A 15,480-nucleotide genomic window follows, 5' to 3' on the forward strand; every position below is an offset into this window, starting at 1 on the left:
TTATATTTTAAAAATATTATCTTAATTTCTACATATTTCAACATAGTTGTTCCTTTCACAATACATAAGAAGTTGTATTGCTTCTTACATGTATTTATTTGCTTTACTTTATTTTAACAAGGTAACTAAAATGACGTGAACAAGTATTTGTACATATGTATACATATAATCCAGTAGTCATGTATGGATGTGAGAACTGGACCATGAAGAGAGCCAGGAAATGGATGCTGTCAAATCGTGGTGCTGGACAAGACTCTTGAGAGTCCCTTGGTCAGCAAGGAGATTAAACCAGTCCATCCTAAAGGAAATCAGGACTCAATATTCATTGGAAGAATTGATGCTGAAGTTGAAGCTCCAAAACTTTGGCCACCTGATGCAAAGAGCTGACTCATTGGAAAAGACCCCAGTGCTGGGAAAGGTTGAAGGCAAGAGGGTGGCAGAGGATGAAGTGGTTGGATGGCATCCCGGACTCAATGGACATGAATCTGAGCGAACTCTGGGAGCAGGGAAGGACAGAGGAGCCTGCAGCCCACAGGGTCGCACAATCAGACACGACTTGGCAACCGAACAGCAACACACACACAACGCACGTGTGGACACACGGACACTGAGTACGTATTGCTATGCCCTGAGGCTCCTTTTTGCATCGTTTATGCACAGGGTTTTAAGCCAGGCATTGAACCATGATTTCCAGCATTACAACATTTCACTTCTGAGGATTCGTGTAAAACTAGATTGTAAGAACTGTTGTAACAGCTGCCTGCCATGACTGCTTGCCAGAGAGAAGGGACTGATTTGGAGAGGCTCTGGGAGTATAACATACATGTCACACATGTGGATACACCACACACACACACACAAGTATTATCTTTTGATCCTTTTCAAAAACAGGACCTGCCAAGGGACAACTCACCGGCATGCCCTGGAATCCTGGGTCTCCTTTGGGCCCTGGAGCTCCCGGAGTGCCCGGCCAGCCTGGGTTCCCCCTTTCACCTTTCAGCCCCTCGAGCCCGGGGAGGCCTGGAGGCCCCATGGGCCCCGGACGCCCTGGCGGGAGACACAGCAGACACACACTTGAGGCTGGAGGGAGGGCTGAGGTGCAAGTGTCACTAGAGTGTGCTTGGCACTGCCACCCAGATGCCCCCGACTGTTCACAGCAAATCTCGAGCCCTGAAGACATCCAGGCAGGTCCTGGAGGGAGGACTCTCGGCAGGCAGTAACCGCTGTGACAAACACCCGTCTCAGACTCAGGTGTCCCGTGGGCCCTGTGCTCGGGGGGCCGAGCCGCAGCACAGCCGCCCTGCTCAGGGGGCCAGAGGTCACGCTGGTTTTAAACCACCAGTCCTTTCCGTGATGTCCTGTCTCCCTCCCCCTAGTTACCTGTCGTGCATACCACGTTCCTTGACAGAAAGGACACAAGAAAAGCACCAACAACAGAGGCCCAAGCGACAGCGGCCCAGAGTCTTCCGCAGTTTCAAGGGGTAAAAAAAGCTGCCAGCTTCTCACAGAAGCTCATTCAAGACTCTGATTATTCGTGTTACACCTGCGTACTTTTGTGCCTCTTTCGGCCCCAGCTGAGCTCGTTAAATGTCCTTACCTGGCAGGCCGGGTTGTCCTTGTGGGCCGCGGTCTCCTTTGGGCCCCTCTACCGCGTGGCCTGGGGTCCCTGGCAATCCCGGCTGTCCCTGTGGTCCCGGGGGACCCATGAATCCTTGTTCTCCTTTGGATCCAGGAATTCCTGGGCTCCCGGCTAATCCTGGGAAGCCCACATCGCCCTTTGAACCTGAACAGTAAAGACAGTTGAGACGGTGGTAAAATGCAGGAAGAGGAGCCCAGTGCGCCACGGGGGAGGGAGGCGCCTCCAGAAGGCCCAGGAGGAAACCAGAGCTGGGGGCCCTTCTCCCTCCTCTCTACTGAACACTGGTCCAGACTCCCGCCACAGCCACCTGGAAAAGGAAAGCTGAGGGTGCCAGGAACCTGCCCTCATCCCTTATGCTCTTTAAAGCACGTGTTCTGCGGCCAAGGGACTTGCACACATGTGGAGACAAGCCTGCAAGGTATGGCACTGCCGAAATTAGGGGCTTGTTCCATCCACAGGCGAATGAAGAAGCAAACGGTGTCACATCCACCCCAAGGAGCTCGACTCAGAAGAAGGAGTGAACGACGGACACAGTAGTGGAACTGCGGCCCCGGTGACTCTCAGGCTCGTTATGCCGAGCTCGAGAAGTCAGGCTGAAGCGCACATGCTGCAGGACTCCATCTGTGTAAAATTCTAGCTAGTACAAGCTAATCGACAGTGCCAGAAAGCAGACCCACGGCTACCTGGGGTGGAGTGGGGTGGAGGGGGCAGGAGGGGGCAGGAGGGGGCTGGCAAGGCAGCCTGGGGAACTTCGGGGCGGCGACGTGCTCACATCTTGGACGTGCTGTTATTTACATGGATGTGTACACATGTATCAAGATCTATCAAACTGTACACTTTTAAATGTATGCAGTTTATTACACGCCAGTGACACCTCAATAAAGCTGTTGTTTTTTAAAAATTTCTAAGTCAGAACTTGTAGGAAAAAACTGCATGTTTAGTCTTAAACCTATTACACCAAACTCGTCAAAAAATGACAAAATTCTAGGACCGTCTTAAGGTTAGTAAGGAAAAGGCAGAAAGGAAGGAAACAGGGTCACCATCTAGAAGGATCAGGGCCCTCCTTGGGGTCCCTCCCACATGCGCCCACGTCACGAGGCTGTGAATCCAAGACTCTGCACAGCACACGGGGGCTTGTCACACACCAGCGCAAGGCGTCCGCTCTCCTGTCCCAGACCCTAATCTATCGCCACCCTAAGTCCAAGGGCTTCCCTGGATCTGCCTGCCCTGCTCTGAGGGCGCTGTGTGAGCCAGCGGTTCGCTGAAAAGGAAGAGCAGATTTAGCAAATGTGTTACCTTTGTCTCCTTTGCTCCCTGGAAACCCTGGGAATCCTCTTCCAGGTAGACCTACAAGATAAAGGTGAGAAGCCAGGCTTACCTCTCCTAAAGCAGCCGAGCTGCAGAAGCAGCACAAAGAAACGTCCACTCTTTGTGCCAAAACCATGCACTATTTGCTAGAACACAAAGAAGTCACTTCACTGTATTTGCAAGTAAAATTACATTCCTACAGTTGTTCTAAGATACCCTGGACTGGATAAAGTAATGTGGTACGTTTTCCCAAGTACCTCTGAGCTCAGAACCACTACAGCATTTAGTAGAAACAACTTGTACAAATGGGTACTAATCTCCCATTATTGTCTGGAGACTCACAAATCAGCTTTTCTCAGATGACCATTCAACTAACAGCTACTCTCAAAGGTGGTGCAGAGAGCCAGGTGGGCCAGCAGACAGCAGGGAGCCCACCAATGTGCATTAAGCGTGTGAGGCAAGATCCAAAGGAGGGAAGTAGCTGTGGTGGCGCTTTTAATGAATTATTTTTATAGGAAAATGAACGTACATAATACAAACATAAGGCTCATAGAATGAAAACACGAACTGTACAAAGAGGCCAGTGCCAGCAGTCAGGGAGCCTCTGGCCACCCATTCCCAGCTCTGCTGCCCTCGCTCCATCCCCATGACCTGGGGTCACCTGTTTCACGTTAAGTGTTACCCTCTTGCTACTGGGTTGGCCAAAATTTCATTTGGGTTTTTCCATAAGATGTAACTCAACCTACATGACTATTAACTCAATATATACATGCATATTATTATGTGTGTGATTGTCATCACTGGAGCTCACAGCTTGCACTTTTTGCCCAAGTGGCCATGTCCCCATCAGGGAGAGGAGCAGATTCAGGGGACAGCAACTATTCCCAGGACCATCTGTCTAAAGGGAGGAAGGCCAGGCAGAGAAAGCAATGGTCTGGGCTTTCTGCGTGTGTCTCTTTCACTCACCACAAGAGCTCAGGCCATTTCAAGGGCAGGTGCCCAGAAGTATCTGTGGAATAAACGAGCACTGCCCCTCCCCTTCTCATCCCACCCTGCCCAGGCATCCACGTCACCATCCCATAGACGCAAGGATGGAACGCAGGCGCCACCTTACACGGGGCCCCGGTCACTCAGCGAGCAACGGGAAGCTCTGGGAGACGTGCGCTCCAGGGCACAGCCTCACTCTGAGAGGGAACAGACACCCAACGTACCTGACTCGCCCTTCTCTCCCACCGACCCTGGGATTCCATCGCTGCCGGGCTCCCCTTTCTGGCCGGCTGGACCCGTGGGGCCAGGCTTCCCAGGAAGACCTCAAAGAGAACGGTCAGACTGGTCAGCACCCTGGTCTGTGTAGAAAATGCACCACCGTTCCCAACATGCTTCTGAGGGGCCGTTCCCACTCCCCGAGCAGGCCCGGCTTCCCGGAAGTTGCTCCTGAATCCCCTTCAGAAGGGACCACTGGGTGCTGACCCCCAAAAGCTGGAGTGAGCGGAGACAAAGCGTATCCATCAATCGTGCCAACCAGGAAAACTTGTTTCTAAAACCAGTTCCAGTCTAAGTGGTGTGAAGACCTTGGAAGACCCTGGAAGCGCCCCCAGACGCAGTCTATTCAACGGGAGGAGGAGGTGTGACCCCACAGGTCATCCAGAGGTCACCCAGCCTGACGCCCTGTGACCTCCCTCCACAGGCCCCCACGTATCCTGAAATGTGGTTTCTACCTGCTTCTCCTTTGATGCCAGGAATGCCATCCAGTCCCGGGAGGCCTTTGTCACCTTTCTCTCCAGGCAACCCAGGGCTTCCTAAGAAAGAGCGGAACACCCAGTTCCCGTGACCGAGACCTTCTCTTTCCACCCCCGGACCCCGAACTCGGGAGGAGGCTGGCCCACTTACCCGGATAGCCAACACTTCCTGGGGAGCCTTTGGGGCCCGGGGACCCGGGCATCCCTGGGATCCCAGTGCTTCCTTTCTCTCCCTTCTCGCCGGGGCTTCCGGGAAATCCTGCTAAGCCCTGGTCTCCCTGTGGGTGGAGATTGGGCCCATTAATGCTGTATCTGCCCCAGACACGGGTCTGGAGGCGCCTCCTGTATACACGTGGGCGCAGGGACGACCGCCTGTATACACACGGGCGCGGGGACGCCGCCTGTATACACGCGGGCGCGGGGACGACTGCCTGTATACACGCGGGCGCGGGGATGACCGCCTGTATACACATGGGTGCAGGGACGACCGCCTGTATACACGCGGGCGCAGGAACGACCGCATGTATACACGCGGGCTCGGGGACGACCGCCTGTATACACGCGGGCGCAACAACTCCTGCCTGGCGGAACTCCACTTCTGGATTTCTAAAGAGGGAATCGAAGCCCACTCTGGAAACCGAGGAGGAGCCAGCAACCCAGCGGCAAAGAGCAGCTGCCTGTTTTGCTTCTCTAGTTCCTCCTTCGCTTCGCCCCACGATAATTTGCTGCTCCAGCTCTCAGCAAGTCTCGGGTCCTCCCTGGGGGAGGCGGGGAGACTGTTCCGTTAGGATTCATTCACTGTGCAGAACTGCTTACTACACACTCCCTGGCAGCCTTTGGTGAGGGAGGGAGACAGGTGGGACAGGGTTCTGCGGGAATGGGTGGGAGGGGCTTCTACGTGATAGGTGGGAGGGGCTTCCAGAGACAGATGGGAGGGGCTTCCAGAAACAGGTGGGAGGGGCTTTCGTGCGGGACGCAGTTACCTTGTCCCCGGGCCGTCCTGGAATCCCAATGCCAGGCAGCCCCGCCTGCCCTTTCTCTCCTTTTGCCCCCTTGTCTCCAGGTAAGCCAGGAATGCCCTGCGGGCCGGGGATGCCAGCCACACCTTTTGGTCCTGGCATTCCTAGAAACACACACAACGGAAGCAGGTTGTATGGTTAGCCCGTGCTAATATTACAAATAAGAACGCGCCTCAACAGCCAGTGGAGAAGGAGGCGGGAAAACACACATCCCTCCTTTCTCGGGCTGTGCGTCGTCCAGGCAGGGGCCAGTCATCCCGCCTGGGAGAAGGACGCTGGGAAACAGCCTTCCTGTTTTTTAAAGACAGTCACATTACAAAGGGGAAAGGAATATGCTAACCGCTCAGCCCATGCCTACTTTCCCAACAGCATAAAGCGGCTTCCTCGTCCTTTATTCTGCAGTCAAACTTCACTACCCAAATGAATCAGAGGGGGCGTGACGCAGGTCATGGAGAACAGAAGTGTGCCTGCTTCCACGACTGATGTGGGCAGTCAGACTAATCTATAAATAGGTGCCCCCAGCAGCTGGACGTTCATATCTTAAATAAAGAGTGCGCCTCTCACAGGCCTGGGGAGGAGCCGTGAGCAGGCCTGCTGGCCTGGCTTGTGGCCCCAGGAGATTCTGAGAAGCCTTGGGAGCCAGACCGCTTGCGCCCCTCAGCTCTCAGCTCTCTGTCTCCTCTGCGGCAGCTGCCACTGCAGCAAATGCCAATGGCAAAGTGTGAAGCCAGCTCAGCACTAGGGCAGAGGGCCCAGGAGAGTCTTCTGAGCTAATGTCAGGAGAGCAGGAGCCTCTGGTGCTGAGAAAACTGAGTGGAGAATTAATCGCCTTTTCGATGGATCCAGATAGACACACCTAGAGGAAGCCCACAGCCTACCACCCATGTTGATCTTGTTAAACTGGGAGGGCTTTTGTCTGTGTTTTTAAGCCACGGTCATAGGGTCAGCCAAATGCCCACCATCCCTAGGCAAGAGGTCTCACACGAAGATGTGAGTCTGTGTAAAAGACACGTCTCCCTGGATTATGTCCTCAGGCAGTGGGCCTCACGTAAGGCTCGCCCCAGCAGCCCGACAGGTGCCACAGGCGCGCCTGGAAGAAGCCCCCTTTCCGAAGCCCCACATACCTGGTAGGCCCATTCCACCAGTGGATCCTTTGGGACCAGGAAGTCCCGGAGCACCTGGGATCCCGCTCACACCTGGATCACCTTTAGGTCCTGGGATCATAAAGACAAAAACCCAACAGATCAACAGCCACGAAAAATGACAGGTAACTCATCCCCACACGAGCCCCTGCCGTGCGGGCGACCTTGGACTTCCCACTGTACCTGGCTGCCCAGGGTGTCCTGCCTGACCATCCTTTCCCGGCACACCTGGGGTTCCCGGGTCTCCCCGGGATCCTTTATCACCAGTCGGACCAGTTTGTCCTGTACAACACAGGAAAAAAAAAAATAATGATGATGCAAGTCTGCTTAAAGCAAGCGGTAGAAACACAGGTTGGTGCGTCACCGTGCGGGAAGAACTGAAAGCCCCTCCACTCCCTCCCCACCCCCTGGGTGGGGCTCCCCGACGTCACCTTTCTCGCCTTGGTCTCCCTTCTCGCCCTTCATGCTGCCCATGTCCACCTTGTCCATGGAGCCTGGCTTGCCGGGGAGCCCCACGTCGCCTTTGTCGCCCTTGAAGCCAGGGTCTCCCCTGGGTCCCGAAGAGCCGGGGAAGCCGTGGTCCCCTGCAGAGAGAGGCGGCACGCGTGACACGTGGCAGAGGGCCCCGGGCAGCGACCAGCGCGGCCTTCTTTCTGGCCAGTAGAAGCGACTGACGGACAAGGAACAAAGAAGAAGCAGCCTCTCCGAAAGCGGCGCTCAAGGGCCAGCGTCCGCCTCACCCAGAGCAAGTGACGCCAGGCAGACGGGCAATAAGCCGTTTCCAGAGTTCATCATCTGCTGATACTTCCAACACATGAGACTTCAACTCTCAATTTACATAAATGACATTTTTCTCTCCTTCCTAAATCCCTTCATGACTCCTGGTCACAGTGACCCCTCAACTCTACATGAAGTAACGGGAGGGGAGCTCTGTCCCATTCAACTACACAAATCACCACTTTCATGTCTAAGGTTCAAAGTCAATTTTGTTTAAAAAAAAAACAATATTATTTTGGACTAAATGTCATGATAGGAAATAAAAATTAAGACTTGTAAACTTGCTCTGTTTGCTACTTTGACTCTAAAGACTCAGTTCCTTTGACCTTGCATGATTGAAGATTCCACTATTTCTAAAAAAACAAAACTCAACGGTACCAACAAAGAAAACCCCAAAACCTGTCTTCTCTTTGACTTTTTGGTAGGGCACAGTCATCCCCATGAATCATGAGCTACATGAGGGGGACTTCTGGACCCCTCGCTTGACCTTCTTCTTTCCTAGGTTTCCTGGGATGAGCTACAACCTACAATGATTAGAGAGTTTCCCACGAGGCACTGGGGCCCAGACATACGCAACACAAGCTTTTCTGAAGTCACTGCTCCTTACCTTTGGCACCTGGCAATCCTGGCACGCCCGCTGGCCCTGGCGAGCCGGGCTGCCCCGGAGTCCCCATGACTCCCATCTCTCCCTTGGGACCTGTGGCCGGACAGAAGGAGCGTGAATGTTGGTGGCAGAGGCCAAACGAGAGTCGTGAACAAGAGCCGGGAGGCACCTCCCCAGGCCCACGTGGGTGGAGCTCACAGTCGCTCACCTGGAATGCCAGGCTGGCCGGGGGTGCCCTGCTGTCCAGGAAGGCCAGGCAGCCCAGACTGCCCCGTCAGGCCGGGGAGCCCCTGGGACCCTTTGTCTCCTTTGGGGCCTGGCATGTCCAGGCCTGGGAAGCCAGGGAAGCCTTTCTCTCCTTTCACTCCGGGGGGGCCTGAGACGGGGAAGAGAAGGGGCGTCAGCAGGACTGGCGGGGTGTCCGGCGGTGCCCTGAACCCCGTGCGCCCATGACTTTCTGCAGAAGGCGTGTGGCTGTGGCCACATCAGGGCGGGGGCCATGGAGCTGCTCCCTGTCCTCAGACAGTGGTGTGTGGGGCCGCCGCTGGGCACGCCCTGTCCCAAGACCAAGCTCCCTCTGCCTGCCGGGGCATCGGCAGCAGGCTCCTCCCCAGCCCTTCTGCGGTGGTGAGACTCAGCCCAGCGTCCCCCGCATGGCTCTCCCTGGCTGTCCTCTGCTGCCCACTACCACTGTCTCACTTGACGATGGTTATAAAGGCAGAAGCAGCTTCTAGACACAGACTCCTGTGTGTTCCCCACGACTCACTACCCCTCCTGTGGAAGGATCAGACAGAGGCGCCAATCCTTCTGAATTAAATAAAAAAGGTACTGAATATACAATACGGGGGAAGTGTCTCTGGCCATAAACCAAGTTCAGAGAGAGGAAGAGAATGGCATCCGTGACTCTGTGTGTGTGTGTGTTAGTTGCTCAGTCCTATCCAACTCTCTGCGACCCCGTGGACTGAAGCCCGCCAGGCTCCTCTGCCCATGGAGTTCTCCAGGCAAGAATACTGGAGTGGGCTGCCTTATCCCTTCTCCAGGGGATTTTCCTGACCCAGGGATCAAACTTAGGTCTCTGGCTTTATAGACGGATTCTTTACCATCTGAGCCATCAAACCTGTATTCACAAAATAGAGCTGTATCCACAAAAGAGCTGCCTCTTCCCCTTTGAGCCACAGACTGTGAGTTAGGGAAAGGGGGCATTCTGGAAGAACGCAGTATCACCTGATGACCCTGGGGGTCCCTGTCCTCCAGGGGGGCCCATTGCTCCAGGGGGGCCGATTCCGGGGACTCCCGGAGCTCCTTTGGGGCCTTGAAATCCAGGTGGTCCTGGGTCACCTGGATGGGGAGGAAAGAGTGACCACTCGCACAGGGGCACGGCCGTGTCGGGGCGCAGCACCCACCACACCAGGTGCCGGGAAGCCGTCCAGGGTTCTCATCATTCATTCAACAAACATTTACTGGGGCCTCGTAGGGGCTCTGAGGCCACACGAGAAACAGGCCCCTTCCCTGCCACCAGCTGGATTTGCCCGTAAGACGTTACCTCTGAGCCCCTGGAGGCCTGGGGGGCCGATGGCGCCGTGCTCTCCAGGAATTCCCGGTCCTCCGACGTTTCCCTTCTCCCCGGGGGTGCCGGGGATGCCAGGTATCCCGGGCAGGCCTTTGAGTCCCGGCAGACCAACTCCAGGCTCGCCCTGGAGACCAGCAGCACAGGGAAGCCGGTGACCCTCCGAGCCGAGGTTTGTGGGCTGTCACACCTGGCGTGCACTTGGGGAGCTCTTCTGCTATCTGTGGCTCGGGCCATGGAGGAGGCGCCGATGGACCCCGCAGCGCTCAGCGCAGTCCCCATCACCATGAATTCCTGGGCCCAAATGTCCCTATCATGGAAGCTGAGAGCGGCTGCGGCCCACCCTCCCTGGGGGCTTCATGTTGCTTTCTCCCTCCACTCCTGAAAGGACACGCTGCACACGGAGACCCAGGACGCACTCGGGCAACAGCCCAGACGCGAAGCGGAAAAAAGCGATTCCTCTGCAGAGACGCGGCGCTGCGTGCTGCCCCACGTGCCCTGGTGTTTCCTGTACACGCGGCGCTGCGTGCTGCCCCACGTCCCCTGGTGTTTCCTGTACACGCGGCGCTGCGTGCTGCCCCACGTCCCCTGGTGTTTCCTGTAGACGCGGCGCTGCGTGCTGCCCCACGTCCCCTGGTGTTTCCTGTAGACGCGGCGCTGCGTGCTGCCCCACGTCCCCTGGTGTTTCCTGTAGACGCGGCGCTGCGTGCTGCCCCATGTGCCCTGGTGTTTCCTGTAGACGCAGCACTGTGTGCTGCCCCATGTCCCTTGGTGTTTCCTGTAGACGCGGCGCTGCGTGCTGCCCCATGTGCCCTGGTGTTTCCTGTAGACGCAGCACTGTGTGCTGCCCCATGTCCCTTGGTGTTTCCTGTAGACGCGGCGCTGCGTGCTGCCCCACGTCCCCTGGTGTTTCCTGTCTGATGCTATTTCACATAAAACACGCTGACCCAACACACCCCGTGAGATTAGCAGCCTATGATTTATGTGCCCAGTTCATCACAGTGATGTGGACAGCAATCTGGGGAATGCTCGATACGTACCTTCTGTCCAGGTGGACCGGGGTTGCCAGGTAAGCCGTTGAAGCCTTGACGACCCGGATTCCCAGGAGGTCCAGCGTCTCCAGGTAAACCATCAACGCCTGTTTGGAAGAGTCAAAAAAATCTATGTAAATCAATGTAAAACACTACTCCTGACATCCTCCACTTCTTTAACCTGCTCAGATGAACTTGAACAGACTTGAGGGGGTCAGCAAGGAAGATGAGACCATGCTGGGCCTGGTGGGGGGCAGCTGGGGCAGGGACCCCTCACGGTGCCGGCCACCCCCTCCTCTTTCTCCCTCTGTCCTGTCCCTCCGTTCCTTTCCTTCTTTGCAAACTTTTTTTCCTATCTGCTCCCTGCAAACACATCACACCAGTATTAGCAGACTGGGAATGGCGATTTAGACTCTGGGGACTCTGAGTGAGGTCGGGGCATCCCTGTAGCCTGGTTAGAAAACCAGCCCGGATCTCCCAGTGCAGACCTGGATCTTTAAAAAACAAAAATCCTTGGGCCACACCACACAACGCACGGGAACCTGGTTCCCTGCCCAGGGATTGAACCCGCGCCGCATGCATTGACCGAGTGGAGTCTTTGCCACTGGACTGCCAGGGAAGTCCCCAAACCCGCACGTGAGCAAGACCCCTCGTGAGGCCCCAGCAGGGCTCACCCTTGGGGCCGGGAGGCCCAGGAAATCCAATCCCAGGCTGGCCGATGGCGCCCTTCTCTCCAGGGAGGCCCGGCCTTCCGGGGCTTCCAGGAAAACCTCGGTCACCTGCAGCGGGAGAGGCCAGTGGTCAGAGGAGAACAGGAGCACTTTCCCAGGGGGCCCCCAGGTGAACCGGTGAGAATCCTAAGGGTACCTTGTGGCCCCTGGAAGCCGGGGGACCCGGGAAGTCCTTCTGCTCCAGGGGGGCCGGGCAAGGGCACGACTTTCCCCGCCTCGCCCTTGGGACCTGGGGAAAGAGAACAAACGCTCGGCGTGAGGGCCGCAGCCTCACGTCCGGGAGAGCAGCCCTGTCCACATGCCTCCCTGCCTTCCTCCCACTGAAGCCTCTCTCACAGAGACCGACTGCCTCTTCACAAACGTCCAGACTGACCCGGACATTTGGTCGACACAGGCATCCCTTACGTGTCCAAAACAAGAGTCACGAAAAGCTGAAAACTTTGCACACAGGGCAAGGCAACCCCGGGTCACCATCTGTCCAAGTCAGGACCCTCTGGCTGGCCCCTCTGAGCGTCTCAGATGGGACTGGCTCTCCGCTGCTCTGAGGCCCGTCCGCTGGAAGCCATCTTCAGGACCTGCTCCGCGGGTGACACGAGCAGGGTTATCGCCAGCAGCCCAGAAAAGCCTCCTTTCCCTCTGCAAGCTGGGAGGGGCAGGCCCAGCCCCAGGCGCCCGTGCCTGAGGGGACCACTGGGTGTCAGGATTGAGCTGTGTCAGGGAAGGACCACGGGCCTCATCGCCACTGAATCATCGCCTACGTTAAAGAATTCAGGATAACGAGGCCCTCCCGAGGGCGGCGGCACTCTTGTTAGCTTCAGACTGTGGGAACCGCCGGGGCCTGACCCCAACACATCTCTGCTATCAGGCCCAGGCCTGGGGACGAGGCTTTTACGATCCTCAGAGTAAACACAGCTCTGGCCGATCAGAGCAGCTGGGTCTCTAACCCCAGAGCCGCCGGGGTCTGGAATGGCGCAGGGACCTTCCGGAATGTGGAGACTGACCAACAGCACTGCTAGCCTTCCACCTTTGGGAGCCTTCTTCTCATCCTCTCAAGACCTACCTCTGTGTACCCCACTGGCTTTTCTGATGGTGGTGGTTTCTGGCTGAGAAAAAAAGCTGATTCCTATTTACACTCTGCAAGTGTTCAGATTCAGGGAAGGAAATGGCAACCCACTCCAGTACTCTTGCCTGGAAAATCCCAGGGACGGCGGAGCCTGGTGGGCTGCCGTCTGTGGGGTCGCACAGAGTCGGACACGACTGAAGCGACTTAGCAGCAGGCATGTTCAGATTCGAGAAGCACAAAGAACACTCGAGACGGTGCTCCGGGAATCAGGAGTAGGAGGGCCCGTTCTCCAAGACCAAGGGGCTTCCTAAGTCAAGCCCAGGATGTCCTGCCCCGAAAGGAATCATGAATGAGACATTTCTCAGATCCTTGCTAAACAGCAAACAAGTAAGTCCTAACTTAAGGCCAAGTAACCAGTGATTACCTAGCAATGACATTAGGAATAACCGACACAGAAAGCTGGGTTTGGACTTCCATCAAAGGCTGCTGGCATTTCCTGCGGTACCGAGCTGATGACTCTACACTGTGCCTTCACAGGGAGATGACGGCTCCCAGTGGGGCCGAGACTGGTGGAACTTGGGGCTGGACACCGGCTCGGGATGGTGGGCAGCTCTTCCTGGAAACCCTGACCATCCACTGCTGAGTCACTGCACTCCTCGGGGTTTCCTGCTCACGCCACGGGAATCATCCCCGGCCACCTTTCACTCACTTCTCCAACTTTTAAAACGTCTCAGTAAAGCTCACGTCCTCTGTCCTCTGTGAACCGGTCACTCCTGACCTCTTCTTTTGTAAGTTCTGCAGGCAACCATGTCAGTGTTCCCTTTCTCCTCGGTTGTCGTTCAGTCGCTAGGTCGAGTCTCTCTGCGACCCTATGGACTGCAGCACGCCAGGCTTCCCTGTCCTTCACCATCTCCTGGAGTTTGCCCAGACTTACGTCTATCGCGTCAACCATCTCATCCTCTGTCGTCCCTTTCTCTTCCTGCCCTCAATCTTTCCCAGCATCGGGGTCTTTTCCAATGAGTCAGCTCTTCACATCAGGTGGCCAAAGTACTGGAGCTTCAGCTTCAGCGTCAGTCCTTCCAGTGAATCACAGTCAGCTAACAGTGAGCAGCTGTGTGCGGGCCCTGGCGAGCCCCCTTCCCTGCGGTCCCTGACGATGAACCAGTGACGGCGATGCCGTGGAGCACATCCGTGGGACCGCTCACACAGCCTGCCCCCCATGGCCTCTGCTGACGCCCAGGTGGTGGGCTCTGGGAGGGTGGGAGCTCAGGCTTGCTTCCTCTCCGGTTACAAAGCAGCATGCATGGCACCCAGAGCAACACGAAAACTCTCAGGTGACTTAAACTAGCATGGAGCTAAAGAGCCAGGTTGACGTGACTGTGGGTCAGTCACTGAGTGTGTGCAATCAGCGGAGAGGTGGGAACGACATGGCCTGGGAGACACAGAAGCCAAAACGGGGCCACGCATCGGGGAAAAAGGGAGCAGGGGCTTATGCTCGTTTACCATCCACAGAAAGGGCTGATTTTCGCTGGTACACACGGCATGTGCGTGCTGGTGCTAAGCCGCGTCAGTCATGTCCCGCTCTTTGCAACCCCCTGGACTGGAGCCTGCCAGGCTCCTCTGCCCATGGGATTCTCCAGGGAAGAATACTAGAGAGGGCTGCCATGCATGGCATAGTTATTTACAAGGAAATTACCTTAAATTCAACTTCTTGTCATCCAGATGTGACACACATCACCCAGCCCAGCTCATAAAGGAAGGGATGACATACGGGAATGCTAAGGAAGGACCTGTCCAGGCCACAGTCCACCTCCTGGCAGGACTGAAACCAGACCCACACCCGCACCTGGCTGAGCCCAGGCTCCTGGTGCTCTGGGGCAGCACCCGAGGACCTTGGGCCTCACCTGGCTGGCCTGGGGCCCCGGGGGTTCCTGGGAAGCCTATCTGTCCTTTGTCACCAATGGGGCCAATCGGGCCAAAGCCTGGAGGCCCCGGAGGGCCGATGTCGCCACGGCTCCCGGGGAATCCGACGCCTCCCGGGGGGCCACGCTCCCCTTTCAATCCTACGGAACCCTGCAGTGAAAAAGAGAGCATTATCAGCAGACATACCAGCGCTCCGACCCAGCGCACACTCCCAGCATCTGCGGTAAATGAGTGACCAGGGTCTAGCGTGGCTGTGCTCCTCGTTTACCTTGACCCGTCAGCAAAGGTCAACCTGCAGTTAATCAGCGAAACCGCATTCTTCCGTCTCAGCAGAGCGATCACCCTGCCTGCCCCCCCCCAGACCAGGGCACACGCCGCAGAGGAAGGCATTTACTCTGGAATCTTCTCTGAAAGGGTGACTTGAACGCCATTAACTTTAAACTTCACGTCCCACCCAGCAGCTGGGCACCTTTTCAGTTCCCCCAGATCCATCAGAAGACAGTGGCCCCCTTATCATCTCATTGTTCAAGGCGAGGTCCTCAGCTCCCGAGTTTACAGACCACAGCTTTCCCAGGGGACGAGAGACGAGTCTGTCTATGACAACGACCCCCGAGTGGAAACAGGCAGTTATGATACCAATGACTCGTTTATCTACCTATCCATCCGTCAAGCACACATTCAGAGTCTGGGAATCCACCTACCGGGGAGCCTCTGGGGCCGGGCAGACCCGGTTGGCCGTCTCTTCCGGGGGAGCCCGCTCTGCCTGGCATGCCGGGCTGGCCTGGGAAGCCGGGGTCTCCTTTGTCGCCTTTGAGCCGTATGTCGAAGTAGATCTCACCGGGCTCGCCTTTGGCTCCCGGCTGGCCCATGAGCCCCGGCGCACCTTGCGGACCCTGCAAGAACAAAACCTGATGATGCCCCCGGCAAAGACGCTGGT

The 15,480-nt window shown here is 56.4% G+C and overlaps 1 protein-coding gene across 1 annotated transcript in view; it reads right to left on the minus strand.

The window, feature by feature from the left end:
• COL4A1 (collagen type IV alpha 1 chain) overlaps positions 1 to 15,480 on the minus strand; it is a 133,314-nt gene that overhangs the window by 14,564 nt on the left and 103,270 nt on the right. Inside the window, exons 25-43 of the mRNA XM_027557963.1 lie at positions 15,245 to 15,436; positions 14,525 to 14,693; positions 11,694 to 11,786; positions 11,501 to 11,605; positions 10,836 to 10,933; positions 9,772 to 9,922; positions 9,453 to 9,566; positions 8,437 to 8,604; positions 8,232 to 8,321; positions 7,279 to 7,431; positions 7,031 to 7,129; positions 6,830 to 6,919; positions 5,670 to 5,809; positions 4,838 to 4,964; positions 4,666 to 4,746; positions 4,159 to 4,257; positions 2,936 to 2,986; positions 1,598 to 1,783; positions 914 to 1,047 (exon numbers count right to left, since the gene is read on the minus strand). Of these exons, the coding sequence (XP_027413764.1) occupies positions 914 to 1,047; positions 1,598 to 1,783; positions 2,936 to 2,986; positions 4,159 to 4,257; positions 4,666 to 4,746; positions 4,838 to 4,964; positions 5,670 to 5,809; positions 6,830 to 6,919; positions 7,031 to 7,129; positions 7,279 to 7,431; positions 8,232 to 8,321; positions 8,437 to 8,604; positions 9,453 to 9,566; positions 9,772 to 9,922; positions 10,836 to 10,933; positions 11,501 to 11,605; positions 11,694 to 11,786; positions 14,525 to 14,693; positions 15,245 to 15,436 (2,340 nt within the window). The remainder of the gene's footprint in view (positions 1 to 913; positions 1,048 to 1,597; positions 1,784 to 2,935; positions 2,987 to 4,158; positions 4,258 to 4,665; positions 4,747 to 4,837; positions 4,965 to 5,669; positions 5,810 to 6,829; positions 6,920 to 7,030; positions 7,130 to 7,278; positions 7,432 to 8,231; positions 8,322 to 8,436; positions 8,605 to 9,452; positions 9,567 to 9,771; positions 9,923 to 10,835; positions 10,934 to 11,500; positions 11,606 to 11,693; positions 11,787 to 14,524; positions 14,694 to 15,244; positions 15,437 to 15,480) is intronic.

The sequence above is a fragment of the Bos indicus x Bos taurus genome, chromosome 12, assembly GCF_003369695.1.
Source record: "Bos indicus x Bos taurus breed Angus x Brahman F1 hybrid chromosome 12, Bos_hybrid_MaternalHap_v2.0, whole genome shotgun sequence".
Taxonomy (NCBI): domain Eukaryota; kingdom Metazoa; phylum Chordata; class Mammalia; order Artiodactyla; family Bovidae; genus Bos; species Bos indicus x Bos taurus.